The 24,584-nt window shown below is 34.1% G+C and overlaps 2 protein-coding genes across 2 annotated transcripts; both read right to left on the bottom strand.

Annotated features, from left to right (window-relative positions):
- Positions 1–4,694: 4,694 nt before the first annotated feature.
- LOC149210301 (cysteine-rich receptor-like protein kinase 44) lies at positions 4,695–7,519 on the bottom strand. The gene is made up of 6 exons (XM_089398923.1): positions 7,402–7,519; positions 7,103–7,245; positions 5,525–6,063; positions 5,268–5,412; positions 4,927–5,161; positions 4,695–4,828 (listed from the first exon to the last, which is right to left on the bottom strand). The coding sequence occupies exons 1-6, from the start codon at positions 7,517–7,519 to the stop codon at positions 4,695–4,697; spliced, it is 1,314 nt and encodes a 437-aa protein (XP_089255049.1).
- Positions 7,520–8,184: 665 nt separating this feature from the next.
- LOC149210300 (antimicrobial ginkbilobin-2-like protein) lies at positions 8,185–9,009 on the bottom strand. Its single transcript, XM_089398922.1, has one exon. It carries the CDS (start codon positions 9,007–9,009, stop codon positions 8,185–8,187), a length of 825 nt encoding a protein of 274 aa, XP_089255048.1.
- Between the last annotated feature and the right edge of the window lie 15,575 nt (positions 9,010–24,584).

Below are 24,584 nucleotides of genomic sequence, written 5' to 3'. Positions count from 1 at the left end.
AGTAGGCAGAGTGGAGGACAACTGAGTTGATGATGACGTAGAATCCTGTGTCGAAGCAGCAGTAGATGAGGCGGGGGCGTGTGACATTGAAGAGCTCGGTTGGTATGTCGACATTTGTACAATTTGAAGAAGGTCTGGGTCCCCATTCAAAGTTGCATGACATTCAAGAACTTCCAGTTCACTAATTTGCAGTCCTGAAAAAAAGGAAAGAAAGAGAAAAGAAACGTGAAATTAGTTGGAGTGACAGTGGCAGAGAGAGGGAAGGAACAGAAAAACATCAAGAATATGGTGAAGAGTGAACATACACATTGTTTTTCAAAAAAGTGCAACTGACTTCTTTGAGAATGATAAGTGAGCCCAATTGGAGGGCACCAGAGACGACATGGCCATTGTAAGCAGACATAAGCAAAGTTTTTGTGCTGAGAGGTACCGTCGGAGAGGGAAATGCGGTAGCATTGGGACGATGTCTTTGTGAAAGCAAGAAGGTCGAGTTCAATGATTTGGAGCAATGGTTGGATCGTTGTAGAGCAAGCGAGCAACAAAGTGATGGCATTCACTGTCAAGGAAACCTCCATGATGATGAAGAAAGGAGATGTCCTGAAAGGTGAAAGCTCGTAAAATGCTGTCAACATTGGAAGAGAAGTGGAAATAAAGTAGTGAGCACGATCGTTCACAAGATTGGCATACTTGGAGCCAAATGAAAGAAGAACGATTTACGATTTAGATTGTTTCCAATAGTCAAAGGTAAGGGGAAAGGAAAATTGAAATGTTTAAGCATAGAAAGTTGGTTGTCTATATATTGGATTTCAAAAACTCTAGAGGAGGGTGTGTTGTATGTCATGACAGTGCACATAGTATTCTAAGCTATATACATAGTATGAGAACATTGATACTTTCCATTTGAGTGCAGAAGACGATATGGTTTGCAAGTCCTCTATTCACACCTATTTGTTATTGAAATTCTAGGGAATTTATCCAGTTGAAGGCAACAGCACAACATGCAGTAGCAACAACAAGAGACCAACAATAGCACAAAAACACCAGCATAAAATGCAACTTGAAAAATCAGTAGAATAGTGCGACATGAAGAGGTTAAATAGAGCACACGCCCATCTACCAGATAAGCAGAGGGAGAAATAAATCAAATTTAGGACATGTGGTAGAGGTCGTGGGGTTACCAATGACAGAGATAATGATAGGGATGCTCGTCCGAGTGAGAGTAAAGTGAGAATAAATGCACATAGGCGGACCATTAATTAGATTATTGAATAGAACCCTCGACATTAGGATGTGTGGATAAGTTTCAAACCTTAATTAAAGAAAAGTGTGACATATTGATTAAATATACATGGGAGTTTCGGGATTTTGAAACTTTGATATATGCGAAGAATCCTTTTTGAAACCTTGCAAGTCGAAAGTCTGATCCAACATATCAATGTGGTTCGTTTGATTAAACACATGTAGTAAAGTGTCAAGGGCATAAATCATATCAATTTCGTGCAAGCGAGAATAAAGAGAAAAAAAGTGCACATGGTCGATCCATTAATTAGATTAATGAATAGAATAGCCACCAAGACCAAGATGCGTGTAGAGGTTTTAAGTTGCAATCATTAAAAATTGTAGAGGTTTAATGAATAGAGTAGCCACCAAGACCAAGATGCGTGTAGAGGTTTTAAGTTGCAATCATTAAAAATTGTGGCATATTGATTAAATATATATTGTAGTTTTCGAGCATTGAAACCTTGACACCAAAAGAAATATTTTGGAAATCTGTGGAAAAAAAAGGTCTAGCGATCATATTAATTTTCCTTTGTACAAGGGCATAAAACATACGATCTTCGTATGAGGGAGAATTAAACGACAATAAATGCACATAGTCGGCTAACCAGCGGTAATAATGAATAAAATAGACATCGAGAGCAAGATACGTGCAGAGACAGTGGATCTTATTGGAGGTCGTATTCCAAAAGCTACGATAAGGGGCGGATGTGATTTCACATTTAAGTTTGGTATGATAAAACAATCGAGGTTGCATATTAGTGGTTGGAGGTCCATAACATAGTTCGGAGATTCAGAATTTAGATATTTGTTTATTATTATATAGGACCAATGCTACATGTATCAGGAATTTCGAAAATAATTTCCACGATGTTATTAGTATGATATAACTCTATAAAGAGGTTCGTCCGACCAATAGACCAACAGGAATGTCCCGTAGGTCCGAGGTGTCACTGCCCTATCGATTTCAGATATCTAGCGATCCTTGTCAACCTCCAAATGCCATGTTTTTTCAAGTTCCAAGTTCCAACTTCGAAGATTGCTATTCGTTTCAATATCCAGACCATCCAGAGGTATGAAAAAAGAATTCAATAGAACATCGCATCTGCTCTCAAGTGGAACTTTCCGAGAATAGGCCACATCTTAAAAGTGTTGACATTACGAGTTGCGATATGCGATGAAACCGTCAGAAATGGGTCGCTAGTGTTAAAGTGTTGGGATGGACGATAACAAATTAATAAAGGATTTGTTTGCAAAACCAAAGAAGCTTGAGCCTTTTCTCTCTCCTCCCAAAGGGACGTGTGGTAGCAAAAAGATTGGATCCGATAAGAGACACATGGAAAATAGCGATTGGATGCATTGCAGCCAACAATTGGTTGAGACAAGTGACATGGGGAGGTTGACGTCATCACAATGTGCCAACAGGGTTGACACATGGCAAGCAGATTCGACAGTTTCAAGGCTAACAATAAGCCAAAAAAAGGACGGCACGTGGCATTATTAAAAAAGTGACACATGGCAAATACATGGTAGTGATAGCGTCACGTATGGGAGATCAGCGTTCGAAGGTTCAGGCATATTGTTCATCGAAGTGAAACCTCTAATTGATAACCTTCGATTGAAGGGCTCTGATATGGGGGCTAGACTGCGATCACATGAAGAGCCACAGGACCAAGGCCCGAACGTAGAAGGTGATCGACGATCGGAAATCGACGAATTGACATGCCGTGCACCAAGGTTACACCTCTAATTGGAAATCGTCGATAGAGAGGGCTTCAGTGGCTAGCGCCATAGTCACAAAGAGTTCAAAGGAATCAAGCGTTATCAGTGCATCTAAAGGGTGACGACAGTTTAAATATTTGTTATGTCTATCTAAATCATGAAGTTGGGCGGACATAGGTTAATAAAGGTTTTCATGTAAAGTTAGGCGGGAAGGGTTAACACAGGTTTTATGTGATAAAATTTCGCTCGGAGGGGCTTCACTCATTTTCTCTCCACATAGATCAGGGTACATCACTCATCGAAGATCGCAAGTTTTGGGACTGCAACCAAATTCTATATTGTGAAATCGCCGATTGTGATTCTGCGATATTATAAAGACCCAAGCACGTGTGATGCGGTCCCATGTGTTACACATTGGAACAATTTGTAGCGCAGTATTCTAAGGAATCGACCCCCTGTCACAAGTTAAAGGGCTTAGCCCCGGAAGACACCACTCACTTGGTTTATGACGTAACGTCCTTTCCACAGTCATGATGTCATACTCCGCCATGTGGTTGGCGCATGGTTATTAAGAGTCAAAGAACCTCGGGCAGAGCAAATCGGAGATCGGAGGCCCACTATCAATCACACCGTCGAAATGGTATATTTTTTGGAGGCCGACGAATCTATTGCAGTGTCGTAAAGTGAAACTTCACCATAAAAAGCCTATCAACTTAATTAATGATGTCTCATAATTAAGTTTAGATAAATTTAAGAATACTAATTATTACTTAGTTACTGCGACGGTTGATTTATATTTATCTAAATAATTTAGGAAAAAGAAAAACTAATTTAAAAGTAAAAACAAAATTAAATAGAAATTAAAGAATTATTTTAAATAATTATTTTGTTTTTAATTTTTTTTGATCAAATTTGTCTAAATACCACTTTGACCAGCGTGATTGATTAACAACTAGCGGTACGTTATAGCGTGCCTTATATAACCAAGGAAAAGCAGAATCTTATAACCAATAGTCATCTTTATTTTGATTTTAGATTTGGGTGGGAGAACTGTAATGTCAAACAAATATTGATAAATAATATAAGTTCAAACATCCTATAATCAATAGTGACGAAAGTTCATTGTTATTTTTATTTTAGAGGTGGGGAATGGCCAAGTTTAAGGTCAAACAAATAATTATAGATAACATGAGTTTAAACAAATAATATTGTGAAAATCTATATTTACAATCACTGTGCCCCAAAAATATATTAATTTTGGGTTGATTATTGAGATTATAATTTGTCTCGATTGGAATTTTTTTTTTTTTTTTTTTTAATATAAAAAATTTATGAGGAAAAAAAATTCGCGTAAATTCGATGTAGATCACAGAAACTTGGAAAAAAAAATTGTATGAATCATTTAAAAAAAATAGAAATAAGTTTAGCCATATTAAAAAAAACCAGTTACTCAGTTACTCACTATTATGAAACTCGACAATTATAATCCAGATTTTACAAACCAGTTACTCAGTTACTCACTATTATGAAACTCGACAATTATAATCCAGATTTTACAAAATTTTTACAAGATTTTATCAAAATCTTACTTTGCCTTCAAAATACCCGATGAAATACGTTCTTCAAATGGGCTCCAGAATGAGATTTTATCAAAATCTTACTTGGCCTTCAAAATACCCAATGAAATACGTTCTTCACCTGGGCTCCAGAATGCCTGATGAAGGATCAGCGGCCGCCGAAAAGATATCGGAAGGTGTCGTAGCTTCTGACGACCGGTTACGTCTTAATGTCGTCTCAGGAGCAGGAGGACGTCTAACTTGGTCGGGACCTGCGTCCGCGCAGTCCACATCTATGAAAGGAGCAGGAGGACGTCTAACTTGGTCGGGACCTGCGTCCGCGCAGTCCACATCCTAACTTGGTCGGGACCTGCGTCCGCGCAGTCCACATCTATGAAAGCAGGCCTCGTTGGGGAAGGAAGCTGTTCTTCCTTACTTGTCAGCATCGACACCACGCGGGACATTGAAGGCCGCAAAGCTGCTGCTCCTTGCGTGCACAGAAGACCAACTGTAATCACTCTAATCCCTTCCTCGCACGAATAACTGCCGTCCAATGTGGGATCCATAACTTCTATTGCTCTCTCAGATTTATACAGTTTCCATGCCTGCTTGGCCAATATCAACAAAACCACTGTTAGCAAATGTTCGGCATAAGGATATGGACATTTTTAAAAACATTTTACTTTAAAAATGGGGTCCAAAGTCAATTACCCATTCAATGATAAACTCCATATCTTGAGCCAAACTCTGATTCTTTCTTCCGCTGATAATCTCAAGTATAAGCACTCCAAAGCTGAATACATCTACTTTCTCTGTCAGCTGTCCACGTAAGGCGTACTCAGGAGCCATGTAACCTCTGCACAATGAAATCTTGATTTCTCGAGTCTACTAAAATTATGCATATCTACGAGTTGGGGCTGGTTCATGTATTGTGATTCATTATAATGTCAAGTTGGGTAAATTCTTACAAAGTTCCTCCAACTCTAGTGCTGACGTGGCTCTGATCTTCCGCAAAGAATTTGGCTAACCCAAAATCTGCTAATTTGGCTCCATATTTATGGTCGAGTAGAATATTGCTTGCTTTAATATCTCTGTGGATGATCCGAATGTCAGATTCCTCGTGAAGATAGGCCAGCCCACGCGCTATTCCAACTATGATTTCATACCTCCTTTTCCAGTGAAGCGAATGTCGTTTTGTTGTATCTGCCATTAATGCACCAGAGTCATTAAAAAGATCAATATGCACAAAATGAATCAAACGAGCATTCGTTAAGTAGATCAAGAGCGAGTAGAGACCAAATAAACTCTGGTCAAGACTACTGTTCTGGAGGTATTCGTAAACTAGCAGCCTTTCTGAGCTTTCAACGGAGCAACCAAGCAATTTCACTAGATTTCTGTGCTGAACACGAGTGATGAGATTTGCTTCATTCAGAAATTCATCGTCTCCTTGCCTTGAACCTATGTTCAGCCGTTTAACTGCAACCTCTCTGCCATCAGGTAGAATCCCCTGCAAATCAACAAATATTATTTGTATTTTTAGTTGATAATCTTGAACATTTTTATTGAGAAAGCTGTCTTTCCGATTTATCACCTATAGAAATAATTGTCAAAGTTTTTGGAAAAGATGGTTCATTATTTTAATGGTTTTGATGAAGAACCACATTTAATGATTAAAAGATGTTTTTGATGAAGAATCACATTTAATGATTAAAAACCTATAGACACTTATTTCAATTATGTAATAGGTTAATCATGGACGACTCTTTTAAAAATTGTGGTTCATCAATTATGTAATGGACTAATCATGGTAGACTTTTTAAGAAAATGTAGTTCATCGTTTTAATAGTCTTGATAAAGAACCATATTTGATAATTGTCTTGATGAAAAACCAGATTTATAATTAAAAACAAATAAATAATTATTTCAATTATGTGATAAACTTATCAATTATGTGATAAACTTATTAATTTATCACAAAAGCCTCCATTCAAATCATCCTAAACTCTTGTAGATTGCAAATTCAGAAATATCTTAAAATCTGAAATCATCCTAAACTTATGTCGATCCCAAATTCAGAAATATCTTAAAATCTGATGATGTTGAAAAAAAAAAGTCAAACAAATAACCCTCTATTCAAATTATTCTAAAGTTATGTTGATTAAATCACATTTGATAATTAAAAACAAATAAACAATTATTTCAATTATGTGATAAACTTTGAAAACAATTTTCTAAATATTTCTTTTCACAAAAACCTCCCTCCAAATCATCCTAAACTTATGTCAATTACAAATTCAAAAATATCTTAAAATCTGATGTTGAAGAAAATAAAAAGTCAAACCAATAATCCTACATTCAAATCATCCTAAACTTATGTTGATTGCAAATTCAGAAATATCTTAAAATCTGATGTTTAGGAAAATGTCATCACCTCTCCTCTCTCCAGATTATCAATTTCCCAAATATTATGCAATCGACATAACTATGCCACTTACCTAAAAGCTCTAACCTCAATATAATTTCACTTAACTTTAGAAATGACTCACTTTAAAAACGGATCCAAAGCCTCCTTCGCCAAGCTTATTCTCTGTTCTAAAATCTGACGTAGCCTCTCTCACAGTATCATAATTCATAGAAAGTTCTGGATTAGCTATCATTGGCGATGAGGTAAATTCTCCTCTCTCATGACCTGAGAAAACAATCACATGACATCTATATGAATTTTGAATACATATTTCACATAATACTCGGTCATCATAATAAATTGTTTCAAAGAAGTGAAAAGAAAAAGTTAACGAGGCACATCTTAAATCTTTAACAGTAAATGCAGTAGCAACTTAAAGACCTCTGGTTCCAGAATTCTGTTCCCAACATCTCAAATGAGAGAAAAAATTCCACTTCCATATCCCTATGGATGCAATTAATCCAACGGTAGCGGCTACTAAGCCCAAAGCCATCCCCATCACCTTAGATCTTTTGCCTTCTGCATAAAATTTACAGAAAATATTAGCAAATTCGCTAAATAATATCGTTTAATTTTATTTTTTTTTTAAGTTTTTTTATACAGTAGATTTTGGAATCTTTTGGGAATATTTAGTGAAAAATAATTAAATGTAAAATTTTCATGTTCTAAAATTGATTGTGTCTGGTTAAGAGTTTTTTACCTTTGGATATTTCCTCACAACCTAGTTACTTATAGGAGTGAAAGGGCAATTGATTGTGTCTGGTTAAGAGTTTTTTTTCTTTGGATATTTCCTCGCAACCTAGTTACTTATAGGAGTGAAAACTTGCCTTTTAAGTACTACGAACAGATAATTCTAAATAGCATTATTTTCCTTGAATAACAAAGAATAGTGATAAATAAATCACATTAGCTCATAACACCAATAATGATTATCACTACTGCTAATTTTACAATTGAAATATTTTCTTAAAATTAAAGAAATTAAATATAAAAATATTTTTAAATCAAAATTTTAAAATATTCCTAAATTTATAATCAAATTAATTTCAAGTTTCTAAAATTTTCAATAATCAAATTAATTTCAGTTTCTAAAATTTTCAATATTTCAAAGTCAAAATTTTAAAATATTCCTGAATTTATAATCAAATTAATTTCAGCTTACAATCACATTAAACTCAAATTCGTCGTAAACTGTGAGAAGACGATACCGGATCCTGCAGGACGCTGCGAGTGAACGGAAATGTCTAGAAAAGCATCAACATCATAACAACTGCTTAAGCCGGATCGTGCTCCCAGAGTTCCATCTGGGCATGACAATATATTTAGCAGGGCATAAGTTAGGCACAATCCGCAGTTTACTGAAGACAGATCTTTCCAACACTGTGCCATGCTGTACACAGTCTCCGTTAAACCAGAAGGTCCAGGGACTGAATCTGCAGCAAAAAATGCCGGATTCTGTGTAGCTTTCACTGTAATATTGAACAGCATGCTCCTTACATCTAATGGCGATAGCTGTGGCAGACTGCGGTTCGTAGGGCTGCAATGAACTTTTACTGGGTGACTCTCAAACTCTTCGGAATAAAACTGAAAATTGTCGTAACGTAAGAAGCAGCCGTCCAGTTGAATAAATCCAGGTTCATCATTATCGCATCCATGAAGCAGCCTTGATTTCGCCGTAGATGCGCACTGTCGGCAATCGGAAGCGTTTAAATCTCCCCGGCACTGGACAAGCCCATAAACTGAACAAATTCTGTTGTCCTCCACCACAATAGATGACACATTGTATCCACTGGGATAGACGTTATTCACCAGTAAGTCCATAACCTGGTTCAGATGACTCGGGAAGGCGCTACAGTTTGTATATTTGCTTTTCCCACAATAGTCCCAAACAAAATTAGTGTGAGAATCAGCAGCTGAGAGATGCACAAATATACAAACATTAACGATAAGTGACATGGTGTTGATGAAAGCTTTTATCTTCCTTGCCATCGCTCCTAGGGCAGGGCACGGCCTGCTGCGCGTTGTCTACCAGGGTGCCAGAAGGCAAAAAGTGGTTAGAATCTGGTTTTTTATTATTATTATTATTATTATTATTATTATTATTTAATTTTAAAGTTACTGGTAAGTCACACACCAAATTGGTGTATAAGAACACAAGGAGTCCACCTCCACCAAATTGGTGTATAAGAACACAAGGAGCCCACCTCCAAATAAACATTTGACTTTTGAATCTAGAAAATCATATATACTTTACCTCTCTGGTTTTGAACCATAAAACTAATCAACATAATTTAATATATTTATTAATTTTAATATTATTTATTTTAAAAACATTAATTTCATTAATAATATTAATAATTTATTAATATCAACATTTATATTCTTATTAATATTAAATTTAATGTTTATTATTAACTAATAATAATAATATTGTTATAAACCTTAAATAATAAAAAACAATTATTATTAAAAGCTCCAAGTTTCAATAGTCACACCAAATGAATTGGACTTATACCAAATGTCAATGCCACTTTTCATAATTATTTTTTTAATAAATTACAAGGATAGTCACTTTTTACAAATGATTTTGAATAAATTAAAGACGGCAAGGATGAGGATGTTTGATGGCAAGGATCCCGCAACATAGATATTAAATTGAATAATTATTATCGATATGAGGACGTTTGATGGCAAGGATCCCGCAACATGGATATTACAGATAGAGCAATTTTTCGATCTCAATAATGTGCAAAACACACAAAAGGTACGTATTGCAACTTTATATTTGGAACCAAATCAGTTTGTATGGTATTAATGGCTTTGCTCTCGTAAACAAATTATCACTTGGGCAATTTTTACGGAAGAATTGACAACACATTATGAGGATACAAAAAGCAACACTTTTTTTAGCCAATTGATAAGTCTCAAACAAAAGGGTTCAATAATGGAGCACATTGAGGAGTTCCAAAAATTGAACATAAGGGTAAATAATATTCCAGAAGAGCATAGGATTGATGTGTTCATTGGGATTTTAAAGGATAATATCCAACATGATGTTCGCCTTTGGGAACCTAATTCATTAGAGAAGGCATTCAGGTTAGTAAGAAAAATGGAAAGCAAAATTATGGCAACCAAGAAGCATACCACTCACAACTATAAAAATGGAAGTGTTGTTGCCCTTAGTCTTCCACAACCTATAAGGTTGACACCACAACAATTGGAAGAAAAAAGAGCATAAGGGCTTTGTTACAGTTGTGATAGCAAATACGCTAAAGGTCATAAGTGTGCTAAGAAGAAATTATTCTACATAGATTGCGAAAAGGAAGAAGAAAATGAGCAAGAAAGGTCAAAAGAAGAAGATATACTCCAGAAACAAAGCCTAGATAAGGAAGAAATGAATCCAACCATATCTTGTAATGCATTGGCGGGAATTACCACTCCTTAAACCATCAAGATAGAAGGACAAATCAAGAAGAAAAAAGTAATAGTGTTGATTGATTCAGGAAGTACCCACAATTTTATTCATTTTAAGGCATCAAAAGAATTGAATTGCTTCTAATATCCAGTACCAGAATGTTAAGTGATGGTTGCAAATGGAGGAACAATAAATTGCTCTCAAAAGTGCCATAATATCAAGCTATTGATGGGAGAATATGTATTGACTAGCCCAATGCTTTCCATTCCAATGGGAAGTGTTGATGTTGTACTAGGAGTCTAATGGCTACAAGCCTTGTGTACAATAGCTTTTAATTTTCAAGAACTTTTCATGAAATTTTCTGTGGAAGGAAAGGAAGTTGAATTAAGGGTATTGCAGGGAAACCGAGAAAGATAATCAGCTCTAACAGTATGACAAAGCTTCTACAAAAGGAATAAAGGGGTGTAATTGCACAATTATGTTCGCTAGATGTGCAATTGCAAGTTTTAGAAAGACAGTTTATAACATCATATCCACCTTTCTAAACACTGATTGCGATATGTTTTAAGAAAGCCCATTTTTTATTTTGTTTAAGAATACTCGAGGTTTTAAAACAATTGCGATTATTTTGAGTTCAACCCCCGGTCTAAAAGCGATTGCGATTTACAACAGTAAAGTCTGACTTGTCTTATCACAGGCATCACTCTGCGTTCCTCTCCATGATGGTTGTATTCGGAATTTATTGCAACTCTATGTTTTTCCTAATTTCCTGCAAAAGTGATTTGTTTCAAATAAAACTTGCTTATCAGTTTCATTTATTTCTAGCTTATCGATTCCTATTTTTCTTGTTCAGGTTCATCAAAGAAGAGGAAACTTGTGCTAACAAGCAACAATTTAGTTCAAATAGACAGAAAATCATCTAAGTAATCAGATGGAACAAACAAAGCTGATGAAAACAACAAATCACATTCAAACATTTCCACCAAAAAATTGTTTTCTTTTAAGCGTTGTTGAAGGGATCTTTTTAAATGCCCTCAACGCTTTACACAATAGATTCAGTTGTTTTCTTCTATTTAAGCTTACTCGTTGTATGAAATAATGGTCGGGAATTTTATGAAGAAAGGCTTACGGAAGATCGCATTATTGTACGTTCACACTTTTCTCAATCGAATGATTGGAACATTGTTTTAGGAATTTTCATAAAGAATTTTGAGAAGTTGCACTACTGTACTCCTAGAATCATCTTTGTGAGACAGAATAAACTGTTGTTATTTATTTTGTGAGTTGAGAAATGTGCATCTGGTATTTCTATCTTTGTGCCTCTGTTTTGTTCATAAATAAATAGTGGATTTATCTTTTCAGATTGCTTATTACAGGGTATTTCTACTCTTCTCTGCAATTCACGAATTCTTGAAGGCACTATTGTATAAAGGATTTAGAGTTGTAGGATAGAAGAGAAAACTCAAATCTGAAGGATTATTGAGGATTTTTTTTTTCACTCTAAATTATGTTTTGATGGACAAAGTTCGTACTATTACAACTCTAATTTTAAAAGCAGAAGTTCAAGTGTTGTAAAAGGCTGTTGGAGACCAGAGTCAGAGAAATGCATTTAATAAATTGGTATTTTTAATACTATTGTTTTAAATAAGAGTTTTATTTTATAATGGAAAGAATGTGTCATTTTATTCATATTTTTGCACTATTGTCGGTATGAGTAATTTGTCTCAATCATATGTTATTATTTATCTGTGCTCTTATGTGTTGAATTTTGATCTCTGAGTAATTATTTACTGAGAAATCTGTCTTTTAATACCGATTTAACAAATAATGATATGTTGTGAACTATTTCCTCATATTATTGTTTAATTATTCGAATTATTGATTTAACAATCAACATCATTTTGTGAATTACTTCCTGAATGTTATCAATTGATTATTTCAATTAAGAGGTCTATGATTAGAATATGTTTTGGTATTCATAATGTCATTTAATTGAACTATTTCGTTAGCTTGATATTCATTATAAGCCAAACATATTTAAATCTCAAATCATTTAAATATTTTGCTCTCGGTTGGGTTAGATCTATATCTGCCTAATTGCGATAGGATTAGGATTTAGTTCATTTTTCTTGTATTTTATAATTAGTTTGCATTTAGATTAATTCTACATTTCTAGAAAAGTCCTATTTTGAGGAAAAACTTTAGATTGGTTTGGTTGTTCCACAGAAACAACTTAAAGATCATTCTTCTTGCTTGATTAGCTCGAAGAATTGATCTAATGGCTCTAGATATTAGTAATTAGAGATATATGTAAAGATGATAGCGGTTGGGAGAAGGTAACTCGACCTAATTCAACCAGTTGGAGCCACTATCCCAAATGTAAAAGCAATTTTTTTAAGGTCTAGACTGGGTGGTTATCCCCAATGTTGTGGCAACGATTTTCAAGGCCTCAACATTTTTGGCGCTAAAAGGAGGGCTCTAAATTAGTTATTTGTTTAGATTTTGTTATATAATTTTTAATTAATCATGACTCTCAAATGCATTCCTACACTTAGTCATGCATTTAGTGCACCTAAGGCTACACGAGGCATGCCCAAGAAGTAGATCGAGTCCTTGTCATAGTTAAAGTTCGATGGTGAGAGTAATATTTCTACATTAAATCATATTGTTGGTTTTGTTAATAGATATAAATATTTTAATATCATCGTTGATAATGAGATATGCAGGCTTTTCACTCTCACATTCAGAGGATGGATCCACAAATGGTTCTTGGTGCTTCTCGAGAAGTCGATTCATTCAGGGAAACATTTTTGCTAGGTATTTCTCAAAGCACATCAAAATTACAGTTACAATAGTTTGTGTTTAGAATTAGATAATTTTTACATGTATGATAATGAATCTTTATATGATTTTTATAATATATTTTGGTCATTTTGTTATAGATTTCATTTAGATAATTTTCCTTCAGTTGAAGATTTAATTGAACATTTCACTTCTCTTGTTTCTTCACATACCAAAAATAATGAACAAATTAATGAAAAACATGACACATCTAATTCATTAACTAGTCGTGAATCACTAAACGATTTTATGGAACCCAGACCTGAAACTATAATTGATTCACAATGTTCTTCTTTAGAAAATTTTAATTCTCATTTTCTTTTTGAAGATGCAATTGAAACAAATTTTAATAACACGTGTGATCAATCAGTAGGTCCAAATAAATCCAATCTACAAGACTTGAAAAATGAACACATCAGTTTATCTTCTTTGAAGGCAACTTTATAAAATTTAGAACATGTAATTGCAATTGAAATAATTACCTTAAACCAAAATTATAATAAGGAAAGTTCTATAAACAATTCATTTCAGTTGTCATTATATTTTGGAATACATTATTTTCTTTATCTTGGTGTCTTTTCAAATCAAAGTATAATTAATGATGATCACGCTAATCTTTCAGTTGATAATTTTCCTAGTTCTTGTTTTGAAAATTCTACATCTAGCAATCATTTGAATGATAATCCTTTAATTGAAAAATCTTCTTCTTTTGTATTTTCTGATTCTATTATTTTAGACCAGTCATTTGATTTTCATAAAAAGAAGGTAATTTATGACAACTATCATGATGATGACAACGAATCACATCTTGTACAAAGTGTACCAATTTCGAAAATTGATATATCTTGTAAAGATTCACACACTTTCTTGATCTATCTTGAAAATTGCTCTATCTTACTGAACACAAACTTAATTTTAAGAATTTTGATGAGTTAATTTTGCAGGTTTATAATGTATTTCATTCTGATTCTCTTTTATAAATTTGTATTTTTTAATTTTTCATGGAATGTCCTTTTAGTGGTAATTCATTGACTGAAATCCACCATAGGTTCCAGAATTGCCTTGTAAAATTATTTTGTAGTTTTACTTTTCATAATGATTTATTTGTTTTCACATTCTTTCATTTTGCTTTCTTTCCTTTTTGCAAGCATATTAAATCTCCCAATATTGAATATCGTCAGTATTTATTAAGTGAAAATGATGAATTGGTTTCTTATAATCTTGAATATAAAAAACTATTTCATTTTCAATTTAATTCGACATTCAGAAATTCATTCCAATCATTTCATCATCAATCAAATTTAAATCTTGAGAATGTTCTTCCTTCACAACATGCTTTTCTATCATCTCCTTTGAAAAGTTTTCATTCTTTAACAAATATACATTCATTCTTTTATCACCCCATTAATATTTGTTTAGAGCATGCTTTCCAAAAAAAATGGTTTACTAACAGGTTAATTGTAAATAAACTTGTTTATGTACATAATTTTACATTAGATGTAATTAGTAAATTTTGTTTGATTTTGATTATTTTTGTTAGCATGTTACTAACTTTTGACTTGTACATATAGGGAGGTAATAAAACAAGAGATTGGTTACATTGGAAGTATGATTATACATAGTCATGTTTTTTTTTCGTTAAGTTAGAATTAGGAGTAGATTAATTTAGATAAGATTTAATAAATAATGATTTTGAGTTAATTGCCTTTCATTGGAGAAAGTCATATCTTTCCAATAAGATTAAATTAAATTCTTCAATGGTAAGTCTCATATACTCACTTTCATTCATTTCTTTACTTTTTAGATTTAGTTTTGTTTCCTTATTTTCTGCTAATATGTAACTCACTTTTGCAACTCTTCACAAACATTTTCACACCTTCACTAGATCAAATTGCGAGTTCAAAGAAGTAGTACCGATTTTCATTGAATCAACCAAAATGGGGAAGTTTTAAACCTTAATATTTTTCTTCAAAAGCATTACTTTGATTAAAAATGGTTAAATGCTTTTTTCAAGTTCTACTTTTGCAAAAGATAAATAAATAGCAAATTTCCTCATTCAAACTGGATTATTATTAAATGCTTTTAACTTTGCAAATTCGATTTATCTAGATTACGACATAAGAAGGAATGTTTTCTTCATTATCTTTTTCCTCTTTTTCTTAAAAAAATTGCATAAACAATTTTGTAAAGTTTTCCTTTTAGATTTGGTTTTGAGTGATTTTATCATCATACTTGTGAATGGTTATATCTTGAGAATTTAGTTATCATATCACATTTCTTTTCAATAATAATGTTAAATGACATACTCTTAGCCTTTCATCAACATCTCTTGAAACCATTTTATGATTTTTGAATTTGAAATTAGGAATTTTTCAAGAAGTGGTTATGAAAATTGAAAATTAGATAAAAATTATTAACTCTGATTTTTTTGCCATTAACTTGTAAAATCTTTAAAAAACTCAAAAATTATATCCTTTTACTCTAGTTTCAGTAAAAAAAAGGTTATCCTTAAAAAGTAAATATCGTCTTACGATTAAAACACTTTTAACTCGAATTTTGTCATCCAAAACTCTTAAGGAGTCAACGATCCTCTCCATCCATTAAAAAATAATTTTTTAGAGTGTAATTCTAAAATATAAAAAAATCTAAAAAGATAAAAGGTCTCATCACGAGCCTGCTTGCCATGTTCATAGGGAACCAATTAAACCGACATTACTGCACCAAACACCAAATCAGGGTAACGGCTTACGATTTTTAATTGTAAGACAAGGGGTCTAATCACGAGCCAACTTGTTCAGTTTGATTGTTACTGGTGAATGGCATTGTTATTATTTGGCCACCAAACCAAGACAATGGCTTTTTAGCATTAATAAAGAAAAGAAAAGAAAAAAAGAATTTACCTCTAATTATTGCATTATTAAATGGATGGGATATTGGATTTATGTTGGTTAAAAGGTAGCCCTGTCGGGGCTATGAACGCTTGCTAGCAACAATGGCTCTCCCTGTGATGAATGAGTACATTATAAGCTAAGTCGTAAAAATGCCCCCTACTTTATTGTCACAACTGATTAATCATTGATACAAGTAAATAAGAGTTTTTCATTCACAAAATGTTTTTAAAAGAAATTTCAATTTAATGAGTTTTATAACCAGAGCAATTTTATTTATCTAGATATTTCAAAAAATAGTCTTCACTTCTTAAATTATTTTTACTGAATTTTTGGAAATTTTCATTATTATAAGAGATAACTGGTTCTTCCAGTGATCGCCAATTGTTGTATTGTTCAACAAATCCCATTTTAATATATTATAAATTTCCTATAAAATTTATTATATTAAAATAGGAATCCTTTAGTTTTAGAAAACCTTTAATTTTTATCTCTTTAAAAAACAAAAAATTAAAAAATAGAAAAAAATGTTAATAAAATCCTATAATCAAAGTTTAATACTTAGGGTTTTTAATTAAAACCCAATTATTAAACCTTGATTATCCAAAAAACCAAATTTCAAATAGCCCCCAAAACCAAGGCTTATACTTACGCTTTAAAAAACCTTAAGTAATAAATAATATGGGTTATTTAGTTAAAAAACAAAATAATTGGAGTTTTTAATCCCCAAAATTTAAAATATTTATAAACAAAAGTTAACTCTTTACAAACTCCGACTCTTTGCCATACCCCGCATCACACATCCCATAATAATTAAAAAAAAAATCCAAAGGCAAAGACTTCCCCGCAAACACCAATTGCGATATTCGTTAATAGACCAGATGGAAAATTAATCATAAGAAATAAATTCCTCGTGTCCATCTCAATCGCATGATCCACTATTACATAAGTCCATGCATCCTACCTTAGCTGATTGTGATAAAGCCTAGACTTGACGGAAAATACATGAAAATCCATAAAATCCTGCGTCCGCAGGCTATCACAAAAGTTCCAAAGTCCATACTCTACTCCCTTTCTCGATTGCAATATGCGATAAGGCCCAGACCTAACGGGATTAAACACTGTAATTCATTAAAATATTGCTTCCGCAACTATCATAGTTTCTAAAAGTCCTACCTCTTACCTCTTGCCTTAACCGAATTGTGATTGCAATTAAGCCCAAACCCATGAAGATTATTCACTCAATTCATTAAAATATCGCATCCATGCAATCGAAAAGTTCCAAAGACTCGAGCCTTATGCCAAGTGCAATTGCGATATGATCTTTCATGCCGATTGTGATATGACGTCATCAATGATGTCAGATCCATGTCACATGTGACGTCATTCACAATGTCATCCTGCCTATCGCAAATCGCAAGTCTTTCGGGACTTAAAACATATGTCATGTGTACCTCCGCTCTGAACTCCGATTGCAATATAACCAAAGCTAGACTTATGTACTAAAATGAACGCCCTAGATCTATCCACCTAGATCAACGACAGATAATGGTTTCAGACCACCCTGCACTCAATTTTAAGTTTCTCAAAGGGGGGATCTAAAAAGTGATTTTCCCATCTAAGCTCTATCTCTACGTGTCACTCATGTGTTCTTTCAGACTCCCCCCTTCAAAAACCACTTACCACTTCGAACCCCCTTTGAAAAAACCACTAAGCCTCCAGCCTATTTTGCGATTTGCAATAACACATCATTCTGCCACATGGATCCTCCACGTCACCATGACGTCATCCCACACTTCACAATCACAAGTTTTAAAAATACATGATTTATAACATAACATCCACCTTCCAAATGCCGATTGCGATATGTTTTAAGAAAGCCCCTTTTTTTATTTAGTTTAAGAATACTACAGGGTTTAAAACAATTGCGATTATTCTGAGTTTTATCCCCGGTCTAAAAGCGATTGCAATTTACGTTGAAATAGTAAATTCTGATTTGTCTTATCACAGGCATCACTCTGCATTCTTCTCCATGATGGTTGTATTCATAATTTATTGCAACTCTACATTTTTCCTGATTTTATGCAAAGGTGATTTGTTTCAAATAAAACTCGCTTATCAATTTCATTTATTTCCACCTTATCGATTCCTGTTTTTCTGGTTTAGGTTCATGACAAAAGATGACAGCTGTGCTAACAAGCAACAGTTCAGCCCAAATAGACACACACGCATCTAGATAATCCAATGGAACAAACAAAGTTGATGAAGACAACAAATCACATTCAGAAATTTCCACCATAAAAATGTTTTCCTTTAAGCGTTGTTGAAGGGATCTGTTTAAATGCCCTCAATGCTCTGCACAATAGATTCAGTTGTTTTCTGCTATTTAAGCTTACTCGTTGTATGAAATAATGGTCCGGAATTTTATGAAGAAAGGCTTATGAAAGCTTGCACTATTGTACTTTCATGCTTTTCTTAATAGATTGACTGGAACATTGTTTTAGGAATTTTCATAAATAATTTTGAGAAGTTGCACTACTGTACTCCAGGAATCATCTTTGTGAGAATGACTAAATTGCTGTTATTTATTTTATGAGTTGAGAAAAGTGCATCTAGTATTTCTATCTTTGTGCCTCTGTTTTGTTCATAAATAAATAGTGAATTTATGTTTTCAAATTGCTTATTACATGGCATTTTTACTCTTCTCTACAATTCACAAATTCTTGAAGGCACTATTGTATAAAAGGATTTAGAGTTGTAGGATAAAGGAGAAAACTGAGATCTGAAGGATTATTAAAGAATTTTCTTTTTCACTCTGAATTATGTTTTGATGGGCAAAGTTCGTACTATTACAGCTCTAGTTTTAAAAGAATAAGTTCAAGCATTGTAAAAGGTTGTTGGAGACCAGAGCCAAAGAAATGCATTTAGTAAATTGGTATTTTTAATAATATTGTTTTAAATATTATTTTCATTTTAGAATGGCAGGAATGTGTCATTTTATTCATATTTGTTCACTATTGTCAGTATGAGTAATTTGTCTCAATCATATGTTATTATTTAACTCTGCTCTTATGTGTTGAATTCTGATTTATGAGTAACTATTTACTCATAAATCTGTCTTTTAATATTGATTTAACAAATAAGGATATGTTGTGAACTATTTCCTCATATTCTTGTTTATTTATTCGAATTATTGATTTAACAATCAATATCATTTTGTGAACTACTTCCTAAATGTTATCGGTTTATTATTTCATTTAAGATGTCTTTGAATATAATATGTTTTGGTATTCATAATGTCAGCTAATTGAACTATTTTGTTAGCTTGATATTCATTATAAGCTAAACATATTTAAATCCCAAATAATTTAAATATTTTTCTCTCGATTGGGTTATATCTATATCTGCCTAATTGAGATAGGATTAGGATTTAGTTCATTTTTCTTGCATTTTATAATTAGTTTGCATTTATATTAATTCTACATTTCTAGAAGTCCTCTTTTAAGGAAAAACTTTAAATTGGTTTGGTTGTTCCACAAAAACAACTTAAGGATCATTCTTCTTGCCTGATCAGCTCAAAGAATTGATCTGATGGCCCTAGCTATTAGCAATTAGAAATATATTTAAAGTTGATAGCAGTTGGGAGAAGGTAACTGGACCTAATTGAACCAGTTAGAGCCACTATCCCAAATGGAAAAGGAGTTGTTTTAAGGTTCGGACCGGGTGGTTATCCCCAATGTTGTGGCAGCAATTTTTGAGGCCTCAACACTACCCTATGAAAATCAAAGATGAGGTATTCGAGATATTTTAGAAGTTTCACTTTTTGTTGAAAGAGAAACTAATAAATTGCTCAAGATTTTGAGGATAGACTAGTGATGGAGAATATTGTTTCAATGCATTCAAATAGTATTGTAATAGGTTTGGCATAAGCCTGAGAAGACTGCGCCCTTACTCCTCAATAGAATGGTACTACGAAAAGAATGAATTGCACTATCATAAAAAAAGTGAGGTGTATGTTGTCAAATTTTGGATTAGAAAAACATTTTTTGGCAGAAGCAATAAAAAAACCTACTGCCTCATAAATCAATCTCCTACTACAATTTTGGATAGTGGCATTCCCTAAGAATTTTGGATCGATAAAAAGACAAAGTATTCCTACATAAAAATATTTGGATGTGAAACATTAGTGCATATTCCTAAAGGGCATAGAACTAAGCTAGATGATAAATCCATGAAGTTTATATTTCTAGTATATGTGGATGGTGAGCTTGGTTATCGATTATGGGATCAAGTTAAACATTAAGTTATTGGGAGAAATGATATATTTAATGGGTTAGAGATGTTTAACAAGTATTTGGGTAATATGGAGGTCAAGAAAGTTGTTGACAGGGTTGTTAAATAACAAACAAATATTCCACCATGACAAAAAATGGGTAATATATTCAAGAACAACTTGAACAAAAGATGGAAAATGATGAATGAGAAGGATAAATTGTATAACCACCATTATAAGAAGTCCAATTTAAAAATACACCACAATAATTGGTCCACGTGTCTACTAGGCCTCACATGCCTTCACAAAGGTATCCTCTCTCAAATAATATTTGAGTTAACTCATGAAGCTGAACCTAATTATTTTCAAGAGGCTTGTAAAGTTGAGAATGAAAAAAAAATGGAGGAAGAAATGGGGTCATTGCAGGAAAACAAGACTTGGTAGTTCATAAAAATTTCAAAAGGAAGAACAACCCTACAAAGTAAGTGGGTGTGTAGGATTAAGCATGATGAAAAAGGAAAAAAGGAAAGGTACAAGGCAAGGCTAGTGGTGAAAGTATTTTCTCAAAAGGAAGATATTGATTTTTACTTAAATATCTTCTTTTGTTGTTAAAATAACTTCAATTAGAATTATTTGAGAGTCTAGTAGCAGTAGGGCATTTGCATCTTGAACAATTAGATGTAATGACAACTTTTCACCATGGGGATTTCGAGGAAGATATTTATATGAAGTAGCCACTAGGGTATGAGGTAAACGGAAAGAAGAAATTAGTATGTAGGTTGAGGAAGAGATTGCGTGGCCTATAATAAGCTCCAAGGTAGTGGTATTTGAAATTCAAAGGGTCTATGAGAAAATGAGGTTATAATAGATGTCACTTTGACCACTTTGTCTATTTTAAGAGACTAGATCATGAGAAAACATATTATCTTGTTATTTTATGTAGTTTGCATGCTTGTTGCAAGGTCTAACATGCAAATAAATAAATGTACTAAAAAAAAATTAGCTAATTCATTTGCAATAAAGATTTGAATGTTGCAAAGAAAATAATTGGTATGAGGATAACAAGAGACAAGGAAAAATCATAAATTGCTATTGTCTTAGGGTGAGTACTTAGAGAAGGTGTTGGACTATTTAAAATGCACGATGTAGAACTAGTTAGTACACCTTTGACTAACCACTTCAAAATGACTAAGGAGATGTGTCCCAAGGCACAGGAGGAAATGGATTACATGTCCAACATTCCATACCCATTTAGCAGTTAGCATCTTGATTTATGTAATAACTTGAAAAAAGATGGATATTGCACATGTAGTGGGAGTGTTGATTAGATATATGAACAATCCAACGAAAGACTGTTGGCAGGTTGTAAAGTAGATTCCCAAGTATTTGAAAGGTAACACTACTCAAGCATCATGTTTTGGAGGTTTAAACACAATTCCATAAGGATATGTTGATTCAAATATGGTAGGTAATATATATAGCATGAAGAACACAAATGGTGTGTTTTTACTATAGATGGGATATAACAACAATTTTTCATAACATCCTGTCTAATTAAACACAACTGTATGAATTATAGATGTATGTCAGTTTATGTGAAAATGAATTGATGACTGGCCTGAATGGAGGGATGTACAAATCCAAAGCTCCGAGGGAGTTTCATGTTGCATACTTTTAAAGTTTCTTGTGGTGTTCCATGAGTAGGCCCATATTTGACTTCATTTAATTACCTTGATACTTTTCCCTAACGAGTGGGCTACCTTTGTGCTGAAAAAACTAAAATATTAAAGTTCTGAAGTGGGCTTAGGGGTAAAAAGGAAAACACCCATCCTCATCTTCCTATTGGATCAAGGTGTTGGCATTATGTTTCTGGTATGGCTATATGTTACAGATGTTGTACTTGATGGCAACTCCCGTGGCAAGGCTCTCAATATGTTGAAAATTAAGAAGTACGCAGGAGATCAGTTCAGAAGGTGCGTACCCGCAGGTACACCATGCAGGGACCGCGGCCAGATACGCAGGTCAGCCGTTCAGGAGGTGCGTACCCCCAGTGCACTCATTTCAAGGCAGAGAAAAGCACACGTGGGGTTTCTTATGTTTAATCCTTGGTATTTAGCCGACGGTATTTGTGTTATTACGGTTTTGGCTCGTGGTATTGTTCCATGATTTTAGGAGGAGCTTGCCTATATAAAGCAAAGGAGATCACTTGGCTAAGCATCTTTTGCAATTGAATATCTTTAGATCTGAAATATTGGGTTATGGTCTTAAAAGCTTGATCTATATGAAAGGGAAGTTGAAGGCGAATCTGTGAAGGGTGATCTCTCGAGCGCATGATCAGATCTGAGCAACTGTGCCACTCTGGTGGACTGCCTATTCGGCCCTAATCAGAAGTACGCAGGTGTTTAACAGGAGATCTGCGTGGGTACGCAGAGCAGAAACAGGAGACCTGCGTGGGTACGTAGAGCAGAAGAAGGAGAGTTGCGTGGGTACGCATAGCAGAAGAAGGAGAATTGCGTGGGTACGCAGAGCGACTAAGGTTCAGGTGCGTACGCATAGTAAAAGTACGCGGCGCGATAGTATCTCTGGGTGCGTACCTGCAGTAAAAGTACGCGGCGCGATAGTATCTCTGGGTGCGTACCTGCAGTAACAGTACACGGCGCGATAATGTCTCTGGGTGCGTACCTGCAGTAACAGTACGCAGTGCGGTTGAAGGAACAGTGCGTGGGCACGCAGTGCAGCAGAAGGATCTCTGCGGGTATACGCAGGGAAGCAGAAGGTGAACTGCGTAGCGACGCAGGCCACAGAAGGGAAAACTGCGCATCTGTCTTAAGATGTTCTGTTGATTAAATTTTTCTGTTGATAAGGTGTTCTGGGTTAGTTCTGTTATTGCTGATCTGATAACTGTAGTGGACTGTAACTTTATGTACTTGATGATCATTTGATGCTTTATGAAAAGAAGTAGGGGGTTGTAGCTCCCTTCCAGGAGAGACTGGAAAACAAGAGAGAGAGTTGTAGCTCTCTGCAGGTTGCAGCCTGCGTACTGGTAAAGGACTGCACCAGTACAAAACCATTGTAAAAGGAGTTTCTAATTTGAAAGAAGATAGAGACATATTGCAGCAGGTGGTTTTCACCCACATTGGATTTCCACCTTACATCTTGTGTTCTTTGGTGTGACTATCTGTTTTCTTTGTTCATGCTCATTATTTTATGGTACTGACATGCAAAAATAATTCAAAGAACAAATAAGGAAGATTTATTAAAAGAATTTGATAATACTGATTCACCCCCCCTCTCAGTATTATTTCCAACAATTGGTATCAGAGCCAGGTTCTTCAGAGAAAGCTTGATCGCTTGAAGGTAGATCGTTCATCATGAGCAACTACGAGAGAGAAGCATCAATCAGGCCACCGGTTTTTGATGGGACAAACTTCAATTATTGGAAGGTAAGAGTTACTGCCTATCTTCAATCTCTTGGTACAGAAGTTTGGGACATCGTAGAGACAGGCTACGCTTTTCCTTCAGCTACTCCTACAGGTGCAGCCGAGAAAAAGAAGTATGAAAAAAATGCGAAAGCAGTCAGTACTCTATTAGGATGTATATCTCAATCAGAATTCATGAAGGTAATGCACTATAAATCCGCAAAAGAGATATGGGACAAAATTGTCACGAGCTATGAAGGAGATGAACAGGTAAAGCGTGATAAAATTCAAACTCTCAGAATTCAGTATGAGACTCTCAAAATGTATAATGATGAAAGTGTGGCTAACTATTTTCTTCGGGTAGATGAGGTTGTTAATTGTATGAAAAATTTGGGTGAAGAAATAAAAGAGGCTATTGTGGTTGAAAAGGTTCTAAGATCATTGTCCCCCAAGTTTGAATCTAAAGTATCTGCAATAGAAGAAAAGGAAAATCTACGAATTCTTACTATGTCTCAGCTACATGGAATTCTAACTGCTTATGAAATGAGAAAGGGAGGTCCATCAGACAGAAGAGAAGCTGCTTTCAAGGCATCAGGCAAAGGAGATTATTATGAAGCAAGCCACGTCCCAGAAGAAGAGGAAGAAGAATCAAATTTTGTCAGAAATCTTCAAAGGGGTTCTGGAAGGTTCAGAGGTAAGTTACCTTTTAAATGCTTTGCTTGTGGAAG

The sequence above is a fragment of the Pinus tabuliformis genome, chromosome 1_2 (assembly GCF_031772625.1).
Source record: "Pinus tabuliformis cultivar Carrire ecotype Pingquan chromosome 1_2, CPIR1, whole genome shotgun sequence".
Lineage (NCBI taxonomy): Eukaryota > Viridiplantae > Streptophyta > Pinopsida > Pinales > Pinaceae > Pinus > Pinus tabuliformis.
Note: the sequence above shows the minus strand (reverse complement) of the source record. Positions and strands in the feature narration are given on the sequence as shown.

Excerpts from the sequence above, each read along its gene's own strand:
- LOC149210301 (XM_089398923.1), bottom strand. The coding sequence starts at position 7,519 with ATGGGGATGGCTTTGGGCTTAGTAGCCGCTACCGTTGGATTAATTGCA. Across the intron at positions 7,246-7,401 it reads ACAGAATTCTGGAACCAGAG|GTCATGAGAGAGGAGAATTT; the intron begins GTCTTTAAGTTG and ends TTGTTTTCTCAG. Across the intron at positions 5,162-5,267 it reads TGGAGTTTATCATTGAATGG|GCATGGAAACTGTATAAATC; the intron begins GTAATTGACTTT and ends TTGGCCAAGCAG.
- LOC149210300 (XM_089398922.1), bottom strand. The coding sequence starts at position 9,009 with ATGGCAAGGAAGATAAAAGCTTTCATCAACACCATGTCACTTATCGTT.